Here is a 21,232-nt window from a genome sequence, read left to right as displayed (position 1 = left end):
TAGCTTTTATTGCCTTTTTTTTTGTTTACTTCATGGTGATCGTCGCATGGGCGTGACAGCAAACTGTGCCCACCTCTCGTCCCTGCACAGGGTACTTGCTGCACATAAAATCGAGCGCACCCCAGCTACATAATCCACCCTAGCCAGAGAGCACATGACGGAGCCGAGAGAGAGAAGACAATATCGCATTATCGCAGAATTACCATCGAAGCGCATAGACAAACCGCCAGTTCACGGTAGGAAATAATTCAGTTATACGCCATGTTGCTGTTAGATTTGTCTTTGTGGGAAATCGAGAGAACAAAGCGGCTCACTGTGTGATGAAGGGTTATGGTTCTGTTTATCTCAGCGACTGGACAGGATAATACTGAAATGCTTGGTGTGGCTATACTCACCGTTTTAATAATAAAAACAGGTCATCGCTTACTCGGTGGTTATGTCTGTTAAATAGATTTACATCATCTAGGCCTATTTCTTTTATAATTAAATAAATAACGAGGGAATAATGGTGTGAGTGCTCCGCTTGAATATCGTTGTAACATTCTGTTTTTTGGATTGAATACGTCTTGCTATATGGCCTATATAAGAATACACATGGTTATATAATAATAAATTGTCGCTCATTTGTATATGAAAATGCAGCACTGGGCTATTTTGCATGCCATCCTAAATAACAATGACAGGAATATTTGTTTTTTAGAATGCTTCATTATTGTTATGGTCATTACTTTGACACACTTTTCTCTCTAGGGCCAAGATGGGAAAGGTGGGTGAGATGATCCTAGTGTCCCTTCTTATTGTGTTTCTCCTAAACACTGACTCGACATGGGCTAAAAGAGGGAGCAGTGGCAGCAGTAAGAAAACCTCTACCGGCAACAGGGGTGGGACCCAGTCAAAGCCATCCTCTAAGCCAGCGAACTACCCTCGACAGCCACAGAGTCCCAATCGCAACCCCAACCCATATCCTCCTGGCGGAAGTTATCCAGGAGCAGGCAACACAAATCCCAAACAAAACCCACCGAGTTATCCAGCAGCTGGAGGTTACCCAAACCAGAATCCTGGTAGAGCCAATCCTGGAGGTTATCCAAACCAGAACCCAGCTGCCGGAGGCTATCCCAACCAATATCCAGGCAGAGCTGGCAACCCAGGAGGATATCCCAACCAGTACCCAGCTGGAGGTTACCCAGTCAGAGGGGGAAATACAGGACAGGGTGGTTACCCTGGTGGAGGGGCTGGTGGTTACCCTGGTGGAGGGGCTGGTGGTTACCCTGGTGGAGGGGCTGGTGGTTACCCTGGTGGAGGGGCTGGTGGTTACCCTGGTAGAGGGGCTGGTGGTTACCCTGGTGGAGGGGCTGGTGGTTACACCAACCAGAACCCAAATAATAAGATCCTCAGTCCCCGCTTTGGTGGAGGAGGCTATGGTGGTGGTGGAGGCTATGGTGGTGGTGGAGGCTATGGTGGTGGCGGCTATGGTGGTCAAGGGATGGGAGGGTCTCCTTTCTCTCGTTCTGTCCAGGGTATGGGTTACCAGCCCAGTTCTTCAGGTTTTGCCAAAAAAGCCATGATGGCGGCAGGTGTCGGTGCTGTGGCCGGGATGGCTGTTGGATATGGACTCGGGCGCTTCCCTCGGCCACACTTCAATTTCAACAACCCTCAAGAAGAGCAGTACTACAACAACTACATGTACAACAAGTATGGCACCAAATCCACAGACGAGAAAGACTACGGCCGTGATTATGTCTACAAACCTTCTCCACGGTCAGAGTCCTACGACAAGTTCATGGAGCGCTGTATGAACAAGACCACGCCTAAAAGTCAGGATGGAGGTGGCCAAGATGACGGCGACACCGTCAGCATCGAGGAGATTGGATACCCCGCCCTAATTCACCAAGTGAAGTCCCGACGCTGTGTCGAGGAGTTCATGGTGTACTCTGAGAGATTTCTGCAGGAACGAAAAGCCGAGGAACAAATCCATTCCAAGTCCAATCGCATCGGCTCTCTGAGCTACGGGGTGATTCAACTTTTCACTTCCATCCTCATGCTACTGTCCACCATGCTCCTTCTCCAGTGAGAGTAATTAGTCTTCCTTTTACCATAAAATCCCAAATGGATTTCCACTTCCTCCATTATATCTGCACGTCCAGACCACTGCTAAAGTATATTATCTCCATAGCAAGCTCTCTGGGTCTCATGTAATCCTCTATTACCGCCGCAGGTAACAAATGTTGATGTTAAAAAAGGAGTCAATTTTTGAGAGCCAGCTGTTATTTTAAAATGTTACAGATAGATCATCAGTTGTGTGTCGTACAAGCTGCACTAATCTCTTTCTGTTAACTCTTTCAATAATTTATTTAGCATCTCTGTTTCACTTTTTTATCTGCTCCACATTATAATGCACTGAATGCATAGAGAACAGATTCAGGGTACTTTAGTTCAGTTTTTGTGACAATTTATTGTGACGGTATGACTGATATTGTGTAAAATGAGAATGTGACATTTACGTCAAAAAACTAAAGAAAAACATTTAGTCACCCTTTGTAATCTGTGCCGAACAATTCAACAGACAGATTGGTTAAATATGCTAAATAAAGATACAATTGTCAGCAAATATAAAAGAACAATAATGTAGTTTGGCAATGAGAACAACTGGACCAACTGTTTTTTTTCTAAGGACCACTTACCAAAAGCAGAAGAAAATATGTTATAAATGAGAAAGCAGAAGAAATCTCCTATAGTCCACAGTGGGATTTGCCGCCGTTTTTCTCAACATGATGATCTGTGGTGATTGGCTCCGCATTGTTGTGTAATGACCAAGAACAATGGTTTACTATCCCACAATAAACAATTAAAAACGTATATGACCACAATCTAAATAAGACTGAAGGTGTCCTCAAAGTAAAGAACAGCTACATGATACTCACTCATTGTTACCTGTGAAATCCTGGATTGCATGTAATAGCCCTTGATAGTAAAGAGGCGTCACTGAGCATGTGTCCTTTGATGTGCTACCGTGCCTGCAGCTGTTGACAACAATAGGTGCATTTGTTGAAAATGGCGCCTGACGCTTTTGAATCTGTGCAGCACTGCTACATGTAGTTTGGTGAAAGCTGGGGTTTGATTGAGGTTTCGAACAGATGAGGTCCACGACAATTCAAGACTTTAACCCTAAATGCTGGCGTCCCAGAACTAATACTAAGCTTTTAATTGTACCTTTACTAATCACACATGGTATCTTCATGTCGTATCTATCATCAAGATTAACACTGGAACTGGAACTAGAAGCGCCAGTTTAAATCTGCCCGGGATCACTGGACTTGACAGAGTGTGTTGGTTCACATGTACATGAATAGTGCTGTAGCGGTTTGGAGATTTTAATTATTTTTCATGATACTCTGACTTTCAAGAATTTCCAGGCTTTTGTGGTTCATCTCAGCATCTTCCTCTCATCACCTGAATCTTCTCTTGACACAAGTCAGATGGTCGCAGGTCAGGTGTAAATAACTACGTCTGCTTATCACAAACTCTAGCCTCCCCTGGCTGTCATGGTGTGCTTCTCTGGAATGAAAATGTTGCAGTCCTTTTGTTTGTTTTTTGTGAAGTTATATCTGTACATTTTTAAGTTATCTGTAATTTGATTATTATACTGGTCCAGCTTGTTTTCTTCTACCTGATTGTTTGAATTACTTATTCCCCTCTGGGGTTTTTAATGTAAAGCACTTTGCTGTTTTTAAAATTGCTACATAAATTAAGTTTGCAGGCTTTTCAAGGGAGTTTCACCCAAGTAAAAAATATCTGAAACAAAACACGTCAGTCATCATTTCAGTCCGCTATTTTGACACTGGTGTATCTGTCTGTTGTTGGTAATTATTCATCACTGTCCAATTGTTGACAGTATATCTGGAAGTGATCATAAGCACTGTTTTATAGTGATTTATTTCTCTTTCTTCACATTTCACTTTTATTCTTCGGGTCTCCGGGTTCATTCGTTGTCATACTGCACCTTTCCCGTTCATTGTTGCTCCCTGTCCATTTGAAATGACAATTTTACATTTTCATACTATCTAGGCTGTAGAATATCTGTGAAGTGCACTTACCTCCCGTTGGGTGTAGATATTCTGTAACTGTGTCATCGAGCTCATTATGGGAGTATAGACATCTGTGTATATCTGACTTGTAGTTGTAAACGCGTTGGGTTACTAATATGGTTTGTCATGATGTTTATGTGTTAAATAAAATAACTAACACAATAAGAGTTTCTCTGCCTAAATGATGACATTTCACAAACACACATACTCTTGTTCACACTCTATTTTAAACTAATTTAAAAATATAGAATAAAGACAACCAGTAAAGTTACTTGCAGGTCAACTCTCGGCCACCAATTGTTTTGACAACAAGCATATTATGCAGTTTCTGACAGGACATTTCTGAATTAGAAAACCTTTCTTTAGAGTTTAGAATATATTTCACCAAAGCTTCTTCTTTTTTTCAACAGCATTCCATAGATTTTGTTGAATAGAAAAAAGTCAAAACTGCCACAATTAATCGTTAGTTAGAAAAGTGAATGTAATTAATCCTCCAATTTGATGGTTTCAGTTTCAAATAGGAGAATTGGCTGCTTTTACTTACGATACAGGAAATTGAATATTTTGGGGTTTGGATTGTTGCTCAAACAGAACAAGACATTTCAAGAAGTAAAAAGAAATTCACTTTTATTTCCATTTTTCTAATGTTTTGTAGACCAAGTTATTAAAAGGCAGATTGATTGATTCAGAAAATAATCGTTAGTTGCAGTCCAATATTCAAAACATGTTTATATTGATACAAACATTTTTGTTGGTACCCAGCTCAAGTTCTTTATTGCTTTGAAATAGCTTGATGTGTACATTTTAATTGTAGAATGAGGTTGCTAAAGTCCCAGAAAACAATATTGTACCCTGCACTCAGAGTAATCTTACCATAATTACCGTCACTCTATATTAAACAATAAAGGACAGGAAGCATCATTTGTTCAAAGCAGCTTTTATTTCATTTGATCTGATGATTGATTGTTTTCCCATGTGATCAGATGTGTTAAAATTAAATCAAGGCAGCTATAAGGAAAGACACCACATGTCCAAGGGTGAGGAAGATGTTGGTCATGGGAGCCGGGGCATCCGCCTTAACAAAGGCTCTCCAGACATACTGGTTGGGAAATCTTTGGCTTTCATTGTGGTAAAGCCGTTGATCTTGCTCAGAGGAGGCCTTCTTACGGCCGTGATGACTCCCAGACCCGTGCTTCGGCTTACCAAACAACCCCAGCCCATACCCGGTCCCTGTGCCCCCCAGCATCCCGGCTGCTGCTGCTCCAGCCCACTTCAGGCCCTGCTTGGAGAGGCCTCGGCCCTGAGAGGGAGGCACTTTGTCGCCATCACCTTTTCCTCGACCCTTGAAGATGCCTCCACGCTTACCGTCTGCACCTGGGCACAAAGCTGCCACGAGCAACAGCCAAACCCACAGTGAGAGCAGCCTCTGCTGGCCAGTCATTACTGGAGATCTTTACTCTGCAAACACACACACACACACACACACGTATTATAAAAAGCTTTGCATTTTTGCCACGCACGTTTATTCTTTTATTTGAGGGACAAAGAGAGACAGGTTTGTCAAGTCTGTTGGCTGTAGTTCAAACTGGCATTAAAGCTTTTGATTTCGCTCACTGCACAGCCAAAGTCACATGCTTACCAGCACTAACACAACAGACCTCCAGAACTATCCACATGCTCTGTCAACACTGGGATCAGCTGGGCATTATGTGTGTGATGCATATTTCTTTCTTTCGTGGTGCATTTGCTTACCCCGGCTCAGATACACAATGCACTTTTCCATATGTTGTTATAAAACATATTAAAGATGCGTGGATATGCAATGTGTTGTTGCAATGCATGTGGATGGAAATTATTTACAAATGTTAAATAACAAAGGTAAACTGTGCTGATAGCGTCTACTTTGGAATTGATAACATAAAAATAAAGAATATTAGTTAAACGCCTTTTTACCTTTCTGATCGGGCACACAGGTTGTGATGCTGGAGCGGCAGTCCTTGGTCAAACCACAACACGTATATTTCAGAAGAGCAGCATTTTGGTACCAGCATCATTTCCACACCAACATCCACTCAACAGCCCCCTCCCCAAAACAAACCCTGCTTTGCTATTGGCTCAAGATCAATAATACAGAACAGGTTGAATGATTTTGGCTGATGGCAGCATTTCACATACAGTTGCAACACCTAGTTTTCTCCCATTATTCACATAATGCAAAGGCTGGAGCAAAAACAAGTATATTATTGTCTGCATTGGCTAATTATTTACTATCACAGGTTTGTATGTTGTACTTCCTTTTGAATTAGATAAAAGCCTACATGTTTATGCCTACATGAAATGCTCAGCAGTGATTCACTTTAACTTGTGCCTCATTAACCTGAAGTGGCCTTTTGGCTGGAAGGATGGCCCATGGCACAAGAGACTAGAGCTGTTATTATTATAAGACAGTAAATCATTAATGTACATTTAACGGGAGATTCATTTGTACCATTGTTTTTTTTCCCTCTCTGCTATTTTCACCATAATATTTACAGTTACAACCATAATCTGAATATTGTCATTAGGCTCTGATTGGATAGGATTACCCAAATCTTACAGTGTGTTTCTGAACATCTCAATTAGAATAAGACAAATTCAACTGATAAAAAAGCGTATCCTTATTTACAATTTAAGAGATGGTTGAGTCATGGTATTGTTCCTTTGATGAGACAAATATGATACTAAATTTGGTTCTGTACTTTTTCTGTTATTCTTTGTGCATCAAGATGTTAAAGACATTTGATCCAGACAAACAAGTACCAGTGTGAAGAACAGTCTTCTGCTCATAAATGGAACTATTCATCATGCAGAAAAAAAACAAAGTTAACTGGTCACTTGAACGAGTACAGCGGCCAGTGACAGCTGGTGTTAAGAATTTCAATCCTGTTTTGCACGAAATATCAACGAAAAAGTTAGAGAGCCCAGAGGATAAAGAACAAGAGGGACGACTGTTCACAGAATCCAGACCGGTCAAAATGCTACAAATTGGGGGAAACACTTTCAGCCGAAAGAAGATATTTCTCCTTTGTGTCATGGGTATAGATAGAGGATCTGTTTAAGGGCACACTTTGGACAAGTGTCACTTTGTTCTGGATCCCTCGTACAATGTCTGAACATATTGAATATTCCATGTATGTCTGTAGCAAGTCCCATAGAAATGTGTTGTATTGCTGGTTTGCAGCTGTACAGTTACATAACATACATAGCTCTGTGTGTTATATAATAACAGAAGATAGTCAGTAGTTATCAGCGTGTGTGAAGGTATTTATTTATTTCAGCAGGTTTTGGGTCAACATGACAATGACCATGACCGCAACAATCTGAAGACCTTAGAAACATTTTCTTTACAGTTTAGTACAGTAACAAAGTATTCTCTTTCGCCCAAGTTTCAAAGTGGTCAACGCTAAAACCCTTGTTTGTGTTCAATGTGGTTTGCATCACATGCTTTTTAGATGATGGGCAAGCACTCATGCTCAGCTGGTTTGATCATGTGCAAAAACAAAATGGTCATGCAAAGAAACATTTCTTCTTCATGTGATTTGGTGAATTCTTCACATCTCTCTGCATGGAACAGTTCGACAGGAAAAGCAACAGTGTTCGCCAATTTCTATTAAAATGTAAAATGTGTTGCACAACACGTTTTCTTTCTTTTTCAAGATGGATGAGGTGATTTCAGGCCCAGATGCTTGCAGTTGGAAGCACTATATGCAGCATTACTGATCCACGTCCCTCTACAGAAACTAGATGACGTTCTCAAAGAGCTGCATGGAAGCCATTATGTTTTCATCCTGTTGAGAGCAGAAAGCATGATGCAAGAGAAATGGTGTTTTTTTGTGCACAAAAGATGCATGAACTCAGCGAATCATGTTTCAGTTCAGTTTGACGATTGGATTACCTTTTGGCAGGTTTCTATGAACTCATCAATAGTCACCACTCCATCTCTGTTTCGATCCATTTTCTGAAAAATGTCAGGCATGAAAAGGAGAGGTTTCATATTTAATCAGATATGAAATCTTACTAATATGAGGTACAAAAGTGTGTCATGAAATCAAAGTGATGAACTGTGGCTTTAGACGAGGTCTGGCCTTCAGATGGGTTTTGAATTTGAAAAGGGGCTTGGTGTCATTTTTCTTTTAAATTAGATTTTCTTTAAGCGAGAGAGACAAGAGTCTAAAACACGACAGTACTCGGGCACACCGACACACTGAGGTTGTGGTTTTGATACAGATGCAGAATCTGGATGTAATAAAACACAGTACATTTAGATGCCAGGGATTCAGCTGTGTGGTTAAGTGGTTGCAGAGATAAAATACCTGGAAGAATTTCTCCACATGCTCATAGGGAGAGTCGTCTCGTACACTGGGTAAGGTACACCTGCCCATCATATCATAAATGGACGTCATTATTGCCATCATTTCCTGCAGGAAACCAGAGAGACAATACAGAACAACTGCCACAGATTTTGGTACGCTTTCTCAAAACTGAGAACGGTTTATTGAATGTACCTCTTTGGTAATGTAGCCGTCTTTATTGATGTCGTACAGGTTGAACGCCCATCGAAGTTTCTCTGTAACGGAGCCTCTAAGCAACACAGACAATCCTATCACAAAGTCCTGAAAAAGAATACACAAGTTTCATTATTAGCTTTGCGTTTTGTGTTTTATAGCACAAAACATGCAGTCAGCGGTGAACTCACCTCGAACCGGATGGAGCCACTTCTGTCCATGTCAAACGCGTTGAACAAGAAATGCGCATACGTGGTTGCATCTGAGAACATATAGAACACATGTCAATAGACATGAAAAACTTGTACTCATTTTATACTGAAAGTCTTGACTTATTTTGCTTATCTCATTCATCCCAAACATTTAGCAAGATTTACAAAAAAAATAATAACAGACCGAGTCACGGTAGCCATCTTTTATATGCTTGTATGACACCAGTTTATTAGTTATATTCTGTACCTCCTTGAGGGAAGAACTGCGAGTAGATGGTCTTGAAAGTTTCCTCATCCACTAGCCCACTGGGACATTCCTATGAAGAGAAAAACACATTTACATCATTTAAGACAGGCATATCAGATTAGCTAAAATAATAATACAAATAGTAGTTATACAATAAGAATAACAGAGTATTAAAGTTAGCACTACTGATGTTCCATCATTGTGTGGTACTGTGTGCAGGTTTATGGCCACTAGAGGGCAAAAAAGAGCAGGAGAGCCAAAAGATTCATAAATGGCAAAGGGAAAATCTTTACTGGAGCCTTTAGTGCTCTTTCTTTATAAATCCTTAAAATGCAGTTACGTCAGAGTAGCATAGTAATGAAAAGCCTTATGGCACATGGGTGCACGCTAGTTAAAATCAAGGAAAAATGCAAGTAGTGCAAAGAAAAGAAAAAAAAGTTCTACAGCAGCACAACAAGAACAGAGAAGAAAGCAAGTCAGAGAACATCACATTTTGAAAAGTAAAACCTCTTAAAATCTTTTTCATCAGATTTCCCTTAACAGAGCAACCAAGAGTAAGGCACCCTGGGGAGATCTAATTGCAGTTTTTTTATAATTATTATTTTTTCATAATCTATTTAAGTTTAAAGCCTGCTTTGTGTCAATCAGCGTCAGCTCTTCTTCTTCTATTCTTTAATGGCACTTTGCAGTCACTAACTGTCAGTATGCATTAGCTGCCTTTGCAGTCGGCACAAATATGAAGGCCTATCACGTCAGTACCGCATTTGTGCATCGGCATCTTTGTGCATGTGTTAGAAGAACACAAAGATAAAAACAATTTCTCTAAAACATTGCTCTACAGCACCACTTGCAGTCAAAGACTGGACATGGTACCTTTAATCAGGACATATAAATCTAGATATCCATTATTTTTAATTGTTGGCAGAGAACAGTGATTCCCAACCTCTGTGTGAAGACCTCCCCAAGGGGTCAAAACATAAATCTGAATGGTCACAGAAAATACTAGGGCTGACTAACACGAAAACAATTTCATTGACGAATCGATTAGTTGATTTAATCGACAGATCTGTAAAACTGAGTTTCTCCACGAAAAATCACACAAAAGCGTCACTTTAAATATTGTGTTTACCAGAGTTGTGCTCACGAGTTTCTTGGAAATAACGACTTATCGACTTAAGAAATCGAAACAACCTATTAGTGGACTAGTTGGCTCAGTACCCTAGAAAATAGAGAAAAAAACCATCAACATCAATGACGATATTTCTGCTGAATACAATTGGACTTTCTTGTAATCTTTGCTTTTTCCCTTTGAATTACTGGATGATTTTACATCTTCAAGAATCTAAATCACAAGCGAATAAAACGGCTTAAGAAAGACAACCCGTAAACATATGCATACACACCACACACCACACACTGTGTGTTTGTTAGGAATGGTGGTAAGCAATTGTTAATTGTGCCAGAAAGTTGCCTTTATTCCTGTCATTTGGGATGAACTGTGCTGATTGTTTTCATACATTTTTGAAGCCTCTGTAAAGCGACTGAAGCTCCTTTCTGGTGAACTGCGTCTGGGCTTGGAGCTGATCGAGGCCCTCTGGTTGGTGACGCACCATTGAGAGTTCAAAGTCATTGTCACAGCTGTCTGTCAGTGAGAAACAAATAAAACAAGGATGGGATGGCAAAGAGGGGGAGGAAGAAAAGAGGACAGAAATAGAGGGAAGAAAAGAAAGAAAAAACAAAACAAAAAGGAAGAAGGAGGGAGTTGAAAATACTAGAAAATCAAATAGATGGGAGGCAAAAAATATATACAGCACACAACTCAAAATGCTCACCATCTTTACACAAACAAAACATACATTCGAAGACAAAAATGAAGAGTTTTAAGAGGGAAAGGTGAGACAAGGAAATGGGTGAGAGAGGGGGTAAGAAGAATTAACAGCATTAATTAAACATGATGAAAGAAGATGAGATCATGGGACATTTTTTTAATACAGAAGTTAGACAAATTATGAGTAACAAGGGATTGTTGCTCAGAGTGGTTCGAGGAAATAAGCCGATATACAGTATGGGTGGGTAAGAGCAGTATGGACACTTTGGCTTTGTCTGAAATAACTCATTCTCTGTTCCTTACATAATGAATAATCAACAGTTTGCTCTACAGCATGGAAGATTTGTGTAAAGTGTAAAGTCACATTTTCAGCAAAAGTAGTGTTCTAAACCTAATTCTTTGCTTAAAAAGTGGAAACAATAAGAAGAAGAAATAGTGGTAGGAAGAAATTAGGACGGTTGGAGGGAATAAAACAGACAGACAGTGTACTTCCTTTTGCGCCATTGTGGACATTTTTAGGTGACTATTGTATACAGAGAGCTTAAAGACACTTAAATTAAAATGATGAAAAGTAAAGAGTGATTTTAGACACTTTGACTCGCCATATTGTCACAGGTGTCACTAATTAACATTGATGAAGCTGCGCAGCAGTTTGCACAATGTCACACCTGAATTCAATGCAGCCATAATTCATCTTATCATCATTCAATACAAATTTAAAAAAATGAAGGGAAAGAAGTTCACAGAGATCACTGGAATGAAATGAAACTTAAAGCTAAAGCGTAGAGGAATACCACTGGAGGTACTCACCATCTTTATAAGAGCAACACCACAAATGGGAAGTTGAAAAAGACCAGACCAGGAAGAGATGGGGATGAAGGAATGAGAGGGGAAGAAGAGAGAACTGTTAACATATTTGGTTTGAAGTCGACAGATTACCAACATACTGTAGTGATCATGTTATTAAAGGATAGATTAAGGATATATATATTTATTGTTTTAAAACAACATTAACATGCCAATATGTGCACTGAAAGAGTTTTTGGTTGCTGCAAATGTTTATGTCCAGTATGAATAAAAGAAGCAATTACAGCAAACCAAAAGCTTTTTAGTATATACTGTATGTGAACGTTTTCTAAAATGTAAACTGTCTTTTAATATTTTACAGCCAGCTGGACAGCACTTATTCATAAATTAAGTATCACTTTTACGGTCAACATTATTGTTCTAATGCTACACAAAACACCAAAGACAAAATGTGAACATACATACATCTCTTTATGTCTTACCTTCGAGTGACAAGGGCTCCCAAACCCCAAACTGTTTGAGCACGACATAAAACATTCCAATAACAACAGCAATGGCAAATACTTCCATGCCATCCACTTCCATTGTTGCCTTGCATTAGATATCTCCTGTGCAGAAGCCTCTTTTAAAAACCTTAACGTTAACTTCCTCCTGCCACGTTTTAACAGGCATCAGCAGTTTTATTCACTTAAATGAAACCCCCAACTTAAACCACTGACCATTTAAGACGACACAGATTGTCCGCAGAACATCCTCTTTTAAGAAAACAAGTTCAAAGTCCACCATGAGTAAATTAATATCAAATTCATAGAGTGACAATCCCCCAAAATGATCCAAAGCTTTCTCCACTTGCAAACGATCCATCTCTGTGACTACGCGCTGGCATCTCACCTCCTGGCCAGTTCATTTTTAGGATCTCTCCCACAACTCCATCAACTCAGGGGCTCCACCCTCCACTCTCTCCATCTCCTCTCACTCCGTCCTGAGCTGTGTGCACGCGTGCGCGTCTCAGGTTGGTTACTGAAGGAATTTCTTTAACAACAGTCTCTGATTGACAATCTAAGCTGCCTTCATTTGCTCAGTCATTTCAAGGATGCAAAGCTGTAAAACCAAGCATTGATCCACATCCGCTGATGGCTGGGATATGAACCGCACTTAGAATGAAGGAGCCTGCCCTTCCCTGTGTGGCGCTGCTTGTGTCTACTATGTCGTTCAGCTACACGCGCAGTCAATAACTCAGGGCAGAAAGACACCGTGACCGCTGCAACTGTAAAAACGGTGTTCTGTTTATGAGATTGTAGTTAAGAATCGTGGCATTTAAGTGAATTATATCTGTGCTGCACACCTTCAGAGGTCAATTCATAGCTTCTGTGAAATGCTCTGCATAACACGCACGCAGAGTGTTGGCGGTCTAAAAAGTACTTTTTCACTTTTTGCTGTTAAAGAGCGAGCGAGTGTTTTTGTGATGATAGTGAGGACAGCGAGAGGGAAGAAGAATAGGAGTACAGTTCACGGCTGATGACTCTGCACAACATAATGGACTCGGTTAAAGTACAAAGAGGGGGTGGAGGGCAAATCAATTGTTGAGAGGTAAAATACTGGTCTTAGAAGAGGGAGAGAAAGCGGGCCAGAAATGCATTTTGATAGCCCTGGGAGGGTTTATGTAAATGGGCATAAAATGTGTCAGCATATGAAACAAAATGGTATATTGACGCTGTAGCATTAAGTTTGTTTTGTGTTTTCGGAGTGCTATCCCAGTTCAAGATGCAACGTTAACAGAGCACACAGCTCACTCAGAGTAAGTGCACCTGTCTTGCACTGGACATACAGTACTAAAATGGACTTCCAAAATAATATGCTTAACTTATAGCCTTATATATGAGTCAGGGTGTGAAATCAGAGGTGATGGTTCGCCCAGATAAAATGCTGCATGTAGTTACCCTTTGCAGTGTATCTGATGTGTGGGCTGATCCTACCTCACCGGACAGCAACACACTCAGCCATTACACAACATGCAAGATGTATGAGCTCATGTGGGAACTTGCCTGCCATAAAAATAATGCAGCATTATACTGTTTAATGCACCTTAAGTGCTGATCTATCCCTGTTCTTCTTTTAAATACAGACAAGAGTGAGGTGGCTTAAAGCATGCAGAGATGCAGACATTGCAGCAACCGGTCTAACCATCAGGTTTTAATGACTGCAGTGAGGGCAACATTACAGCTCAGAGCCTGGGCCCATCTATCACAAACCGTCATACCAGTTCTCGTCACACAATTAAACACCGTGGACTTCGCTCGCTCGCTCTCAGCCTTTTGCTTAGTGCACGCTTTTAGCTCTTTCATTGATTTTTATGCATTTTATTTTTGGCAAGAAATTACCTGTCTGGAAAGGCTTCATACACACCTCGCATTGTGCAAAGGGGGATTCCACCTGCCCTTTCATGTGAGTTTTGTTCAGGTTCCACTAAACTTAAACTTAAATGTGCATTGATAACACTGATTACCTGAGAAACTATACATTAAAATGGTATGGCAGCCATTCAAAATGACATTTTTATAGCAGTATTTCCATGATCTGTGGGTTACTCACAGATGGCCTCCCATTTTAACAGCCGATATGATTTGACAGAGAGCTCAAATGTTTTCACTCTCTATAATATGATATGACAGCTAGCTTCCTCTCCGGTGCAGTTATCAAAGAGTGCAGGAGGCCCAGCAGCAGCCACAATAAAAAATGTATTGTACATTTTGACCGGTGAAATATTCTGACGATTGTGTTTTTCCTCACCTTCCTAACTACAGAAACAATCGTGTATAAATGATGTAATGCATTGCATCATGGAACCAGACATCGATTTCATCACTAAACAGCAGTTCCACATTTTCCAGCATTATTTTTGAATGTTAGGAATATATTTGTGTTGGGTCGAGTGTGAGCGAGTGCAGACTATACCTTCTACTGTACAGGAGACACTCAGGAGCTATAATGTTCAGACACCACTAGAGGGAGATCAAGTTGTTATAAATTTGGTGAAGATCTGCTTGTTCGATTTTAACTAAGGATCCCGGTGGAAAATAAAATAGTAAGTGAGAATAATGATGAATTTGAGCTTATAGAGTGCTGACAAAAGTTTCAGTACATTCCTACTGCAAATATACTTAAAGGCCTCATAAATAAAAGACCATTTCCTTGCTAAAGTCCAAATTAGCAGTGGAGTTCATTGTTATATTCAAATTGTATGATTAATGTGATGGTTTGTCAGCCATCAGAGCATTTGTCCTGTTACTGTTTTCATCAACGTCCTGTCCGAGGCACATGGCCTTCCGTCTGTTGGCAGAAGCAGTAAATGACAACAGCTGGTGATTTCTGGAAACAGCAGAGGAGACATTTTGTCTGTTCATCACTATGTTTGTTACCCAGACTGATACAAGTATCAGAGGGGGAGAAAAAAAACATTTGATATATTAGTTGAAATAAGTGAATTATGAGATATTGCTCGGACAGATTGCAGAAATGAATATCTGTCCTGCCGGTCAAGTGCACGCACACACACAGTTTGCCTGCACAGAAAGGACAATGTCAATAATTTAGATAGAAAGGGGGCATGTAGGGGCAGTCAGTGGGCGACACTGTGCTCATCATCTGACTATAAAGCAAGGGATCTCTGTGTCTGTTCTTCACATAGCTCGTGAACAGCTCATCTGATCAACTTCAGACTTGTCAGGTGTATCGCATGCTACCGGGGGAGTGCTTTGCCATATTTGGTGCAATTTGGATTTGTGACACTTTCTTCAGGGCTCTGCAGTCTAGCATGTCGTCCGCAGCGGACGGACAGCAGTTATTTTTAGCTGCAGGATTGAGCCTGCTAAATACTGGATATCATTTCTAGGAGGTGAAGTGGTCAGACACAAAAAAACAACAACAACAGTTCTGTGTGTCTGTGAGAGAAAGAGAGAAAAGAGGAGCAGAGCGAGCATGAGATGTGGAGGAGATGATGCAGTGGATCAAACTTAATTCTTTGAAGCTGAATCGCGGTGAGCGGGAAAGCGGCAGTGGTCCATTCACTGATTGTTAGCTGCTGAAATTAAGAGGCGTTTGGTGAAGAGAGAGGGCTGAGCGGTAAACACTGAATAGAGGAAAAAAAGGGCGAGAACATACATAGATATATCCTGTAGATGGGGTCGATGCTTTAAAATGTATTTATTCTGTAGCGCAGGAGATTGAAGGCCTACCCCCACCTACTGCTTTATTCGAGTCCCACACAATTATGAACATTTTCAATAGACTGTATTGTTGTTGTTTGTTATCCTGGTGGTGTACCTGGCCCTTGTTGCGTGGTACTGGCGATAATCCACTTGACGAGACAACACTTCATCAGAGATTTACGGGTGAGCCGTGGTTTCTCCCACTTGGCGCCGTCTGTCTGTCCACTCGGGTTTGGATCTGTCCCATTGGCATCAGGCCGCAGGCCGCCATCCCCTGCCTTTCCATCCGCCTTTCCATCCGCCTGAGGGAGACAGAAAAGAAACTGTCCTCCGAGAGAGAAAAAGACAGAAGACAGACCTCATGGTGCTTCTGCACTTTTCCCCCACCAGAGGGTCCGCATGAACGCAGCATGGAAGAAGAAAGCAAGCCACTCTGCAGGGGAAACAAGACACACAACCCAGCTAACACATTTTTCCATGTCATAGCAACCAACCTTGTTCACCAAATTCCTTGCATGTATGTCCAAACTTACCAGAAGGCTATAGGTTCCTCATCTCCTTTCTGCTTTATTTGAGTCCATTGTGTAAATCATATTCACGATAAGTGTCAATAATAATTGATTATGTTCACCAACAGCCTCACAGAGGTGCAAGCGCGACTGTAGACTCGGTCTTGTCGTTGGTATCATTGATTAGGAAAGTTAATAATGTTCCTTTTGCAGAGCATCAAACCGCACATACCGACAAAAATGCAAATAAATACATCACCCCTCTCTCGTCATGTCCCCTCAGTTATCTTGGAGTCCATTGGGTCTCTCAAGACTATAACTAGGTGTAGAACTTAAAATCCACTGTCTGGTATCAAATGTAAGTTACGCAGAGCAGAAGCCCCTAAACAGTTTAATGTAAGGTCCTGAAACAGACATATTACATGTCTGAAAAGGCAGTGTCTCACACAGAACCTAATATAAGCACCATTTCCTCTAATATAACTTTACATTAAATCCTTATAGGTTGGACGAGTTACATATTTGTAATCATACGGTGGTATGACATAACAGTAGGTTTGGCAAGATAGATCTGCTTTGATAGCTTTCTATGGTGAAACGTGCTTCAGCAAAGCTCTTGTGACAGCTGGACCAGCAGCAGGAGTAGCTTACAGACATCCAACCAGCTTGCGAGTATGGATAATAAGATCCATACCTCCGTAATCAGTACTCAAAACGTTGAAAAAAAAGAAGAAGTGATTATCTTTATGTGGTTGCAGGGGTCTTGTAAATCCCCCAGACTCTTTGCACCTACATGATGCATTTGTGTCAAGCATACTTTAACATTGCAGTAAGGAAAGGATCCATTCATATACAGTTCTGTAAAGTGGTGCCTTTTGTGTGCATAATACAGATTTAAGAAATATCAAAAACGTTGAGAATGTGCTTCGTTTCCAGAAAAAGAGAGAAAAAAATCAAATATTCTTGTAACATGAGCACTTATGAGAATAGGGAGACGCAAGCTCTCGTTTCCAGTTAATTTCACCACACATAACATCTTCTCATCTCACCATGGATGCACACTCAGTGTTTGTTCCTGATTAATATTTCAGTGATAAAAAAGCTTCACATTTATGAATTTATGATTTAAATAGCACAACCAATCAACCGTTTACTAATCCAAAGATGGTAACTGTGATGCTTTTTGTGTTTTGTGTTTTGATTACTTTGTTTTCTATGGAACCGTCTTTGTTGGGCTGTGTCTTTCACTTTTACGAGGGTGCAATAGGAAGGGTTTGTAGAGAAAATAGATAGGGCTGCTATCCGGGGAGCTCCTCCATCCCCCCCTGGTCCTCTTTTTGAATATGAAAGGACGCCAACGCATACAGAACATCGAGAATGCCGCTCAATAATTCACACTCCTTAAAACCGCATCAATAAAAGATCAGAATTGACTACCACTGTGGGGTGAAAGACGACTTTGAATAAAACACTAAGACTGATACTTGATGGACCCTCCAAAATAACTCATTAACAAACAGACACGTACTGCACACACACACACGGAGTCATGAAATTCATTCTTGAGTTAGGGTTAACCCAATAGTATATCAAGCAAATGATAAAACATCAGTCAAACTAAATCATCTGTGACCCATTTTAAAATTTCTGAAAATCTGGTGGAACAGATCTGAAGGAGAAGGTGATTTGGGGTCTTCACATCCAGAGCGCTGTATTATTCAAAGGACTGAAACCATTCGTGGCGAGTAGTGAGATGCTCCCCGTGATCATCTAAGTCATAATGAACGCTGCGGGCGACCATCCTCCACTGATCATCACATATGCTACCGCTGCGAGCACACACACACACACACACACACACACACACACACACACACACACACACACACAATCCTAAAACAAATCCCACATATCACACAACCTGATATCAGTCAAGATTGTTAGCAGATAGCGGTGTGGTCTAAATACCCGACAATCAATCAGCACATGAACTAGTAAAAGTTATCAACCAGCCATAAAATGCTGTTCATGTTAATGCAATAATAGCAACAACATCCCAATAGTATATTTAAATTGAGCTGACAATACCTCTGTACTTTAACTTAAAATACATTTTGAATGCAGAACTTTTACTTGTAACTGAGTATGTTTATACGATTACAATATAAAGTAAAGAAAGCTACTTCTTCCAACACTGGAAACCACAATGCATGCCTCACTAAAATGTACGGTCCAATGCTTTTTCTCTGTAATCTATAATCTATAATATATGTGAGAGTCAATGAAGCTGTATCGTGCTCCCTATTGGAGGTTTATGTAACTCCCACGATCACGTGACACATGCCATTTCCAGAATGTAAATATAATCTATAACTCAAGTGTTATGACTTTCTGCTGCTGATAATTTAGAAAGTACAAAAAAAATCTATAAAAGTACTATAGGTAGACTATAAGTACATACAGGAATATTACAATAATGAATCACTCTGCATGCTAGTCTATCCCTGCAACAAATAAATCAAAGCATATAGCAATAGATGTTTCTTGTACCTGCATTGCGTCTGGATGTGTGTTGCCGTTGTGCAGAATAAATCGTAGCAATCCTTCTCCGCTCGCGCTCCTCAAATGACTCTGAGGTGATCTGCAGCAGCATGCAGAGAGACAGAGAGAAAAAAAGCCATTTGAAGGAGGAGCAGAGCTGCTCAGGAGGCTGAGCTCACACACCGAGCTGGGGATAAACACTATAAAACTACAATCATCATAGCTAGAGATTAACAAACGTTTGAAGCTGAAGAGTCAAAGCTTTTAAAACACGATTCAGTCTGCGGGAGAGTCCTGATCCTCAACAGATCTCAACAGAAAGAGCATCAAAGCCTGAGCTGCTCTCAACAAGTGAAGATGAGGCAAAGGATTTATAGAGCGACAGAAGGAGGTGGTGATGAGGTGTTCACATCGTGACACGCATTATTAGAAATGCCAGACATATTAAAACCTGCAGTGAAGGTGTATAAGTCCGAACTCAGACAGGCTCCAACAGTGCGACTCTCTGAGGAAATTAAAAAGGATTGTTGTGTTTCATACTCACATACTGTCCAAATAGATGTGCTGGTTTTATGGCTCAGTGCACTTGGCTGGCTGTGTCATCCTGCTCAGTTAAAATAATAAAAAATAGAAGATTTTATTTAATTGACTCATTTATTTTTTTAGCACCATTTTAGTTATTTTAGTGCTGATATATAAATATTACAATAGTTATTGTGGGATGGTCTCCCTAATACATGATGGTGACTTTAGGTGGATTGTTGGTTGGTTTGTTTTTGCCAATTGTTGTCAAACTATAGAAAACCACACTTCCCATCAACATTGAATAAACAGGTTGCATTTAGGTTCACAATGTCCTGAAACCAGTCTAAAAACTTACTTTAATTTGACTTTGAAATGTAATATCATAGCCCAGTGAGAGCACACTCTGTGCCGTGCACCTGCTTCCGTCCATGGTTTCACATTAACTTGGAAGGTAAACGAATACGAGCGCAGGAAGCGGCCTCCTGAGCCCAAAATATGCCCCGACATTGTTTCTGCATCTGCTTAAGTGCCTCTTTTCAAATTCTATAAAAAGTCATGAGGACGAGGGGGCGCTTTATTGCCGGGGGGGAATCTGACAAAAAAACCAGACATGCAGATCAACAGGGGGGGAGGGAGAGACATGAGAGAAAGACGGGTTTAACTGATGGAAAGAACTAAAACAACTATTAAATAATTATCTAGCAATACAACTGAACTGAGGCTGACAGGAGTGTCATTAGTTTTGCAGGTATTTATTAATAAACCTATTTTGGTCAAATTCAAAAGGTTTGACTCAATGATGGTGCTAAAGTAAAAATCAGGGGATCATCAAAGTCACTCTAGCCACTAGCAAGGCTAAACATGTAAGGAATTTTAAATTAATATCAGATTATTAACCAATGTTTACCAGTAACATCTCAACTGGAGAACGTATTAGAGTATTAGTATTCAGTCTGTCCTTGTGCTTATCTTATCTTCCTACAGGTCGCTCACTCCTGCAGAAACTGAGGTTATTTTTAGCCTCACAAGTTCCAGAGAGCCTCCAGTCTCCCCAGTGTCTTACACATCAGCTCAGGGTTTAATTGAGGGTGTGTGTTCAGTGCAGGTGTGCCTTCTCTGCGAGTGTTTGTGTGTCTGTGAAAGGGAGTGTCTTTTATTTTCTCTCTTGTCCTCATAAATGTTGCATTTTCTTTCAGAATTTGTCAGTAACACTTGTATGCATGGCTGCACACAGTTGTGCACATACTCACACGTTGTCTCCGGCTGTGCCACAAATAATCCACTGCTTCTCCTCCTTTGGTATGCAACATGATCATAGCCTTGAAATGTAATATTGCAACCTGTTTATGGTGAATAGAAAACAGAGTGGTGTTAATGCAATGGGGTAGATGAGGATAAACAGCCTCATAGCAAAGAGGACGTTAAAGGTTTGTCATTTTTTACACTCTGTGGTTATAAAATGCTTTTCCCCAAACGTTCAAACATAAAAAGGTATCAAAATAAACACTCCACAGCTATCGCAATAAACACAACTATACAATAAAACACATGCTAACACATGCTCTAAATGAAATGCTAACATGCTGATGCTAAGCAGGTAATCTGGTGATCTGCGGTTGTATTTTTTGCAGTATGAGTTTTAGGGGTTTAGTGCTTCACTCTCTTGCAGTTTAGTTATCGACGACTAAATGTAACTTTCTTTTTTTTCACACTGGACACAATACTA

The 21,232-nt window shown here is 40.4% G+C and overlaps 2 protein-coding genes across 7 annotated transcripts in view; one reads left to right on the top strand and one right to left on the bottom strand.

The window, feature by feature from the left end:
• The first annotated feature begins 119 nt into the window (after positions 1 to 119).
• On the top strand, positions 120 to 4,250 carry LOC116388156 (prisilkin-39-like). The gene is made up of 2 exons (XM_031855800.1): positions 120 to 236; positions 751 to 4,250. Exon 2 carries the CDS (start codon positions 758 to 760, stop codon positions 2,069 to 2,071), a length of 1,314 nt encoding a protein of 437 aa, XP_031711660.1. The 5' UTR covers positions 120 to 236; positions 751 to 757; the 3' UTR covers positions 2,072 to 4,250.
• A 3,125-nt stretch (positions 4,251 to 7,375) lies between these two features.
• LOC116387957 (calsenilin-like) overlaps positions 7,376 to 21,232 on the bottom strand; it is a 17,053-nt gene continuing 3,196 nt past the window's right edge. Inside the window, exons 3-13 of one of the 6 annotated variants that reach the window (XM_031855434.1) lie at positions 20,757 to 20,846; positions 18,991 to 19,081; positions 16,047 to 16,233; positions 15,364 to 15,368; positions 10,606 to 10,731; positions 9,089 to 9,158; positions 8,821 to 8,891; positions 8,630 to 8,737; positions 8,438 to 8,542; positions 8,020 to 8,082; positions 7,376 to 7,912 (exon numbers count right to left, since the gene is read on the bottom strand). In XM_031855434.1, coding sequence (XP_031711294.1) covers positions 7,865 to 7,912; positions 8,020 to 8,082; positions 8,438 to 8,542; positions 8,630 to 8,737; positions 8,821 to 8,891; positions 9,089 to 9,158; positions 10,606 to 10,731; positions 15,364 to 15,368; positions 16,047 to 16,233; positions 18,991 to 18,996 — 789 coding nt within the window. In that variant the 5' untranslated portion in view covers positions 18,997 to 19,081; positions 20,757 to 20,846 and the 3' untranslated portion in view covers positions 7,376 to 7,864. Of the gene's footprint in view, positions 7,913 to 8,019; positions 8,083 to 8,437; positions 8,543 to 8,629; positions 8,738 to 8,820; positions 8,892 to 9,088; positions 9,159 to 10,605; positions 10,924 to 11,726; positions 16,234 to 18,990; positions 19,386 to 19,525; positions 19,544 to 20,756; positions 20,847 to 21,232 lie in introns of those variants that run through there. The other 5 variants (XM_031855435.1, XM_031855433.1, XM_031855432.1 and 2 more) reach the window with 5 other exon arrangements.

Source organism: Anarrhichthys ocellatus, unplaced genomic scaffold, assembly GCF_004355925.1.
Source record: "Anarrhichthys ocellatus isolate YVR2014 unplaced genomic scaffold, GSC_Weel_1.0 scaffold16, whole genome shotgun sequence".
Lineage (NCBI taxonomy): Eukaryota > Metazoa > Chordata > Actinopteri > Perciformes > Anarhichadidae > Anarrhichthys > Anarrhichthys ocellatus.
Note: the sequence above shows the minus strand (reverse complement) of the source record. Positions and strands in the feature narration are given on the sequence as shown.

Coding starts and splice junctions, on each gene's coding strand:
- LOC116388156 (XM_031855800.1), top strand. CDS start 758: ATGGGAAAGGTGGGTGAGATGATCCTAGTGTCCCTTCTTATTGTGTTT.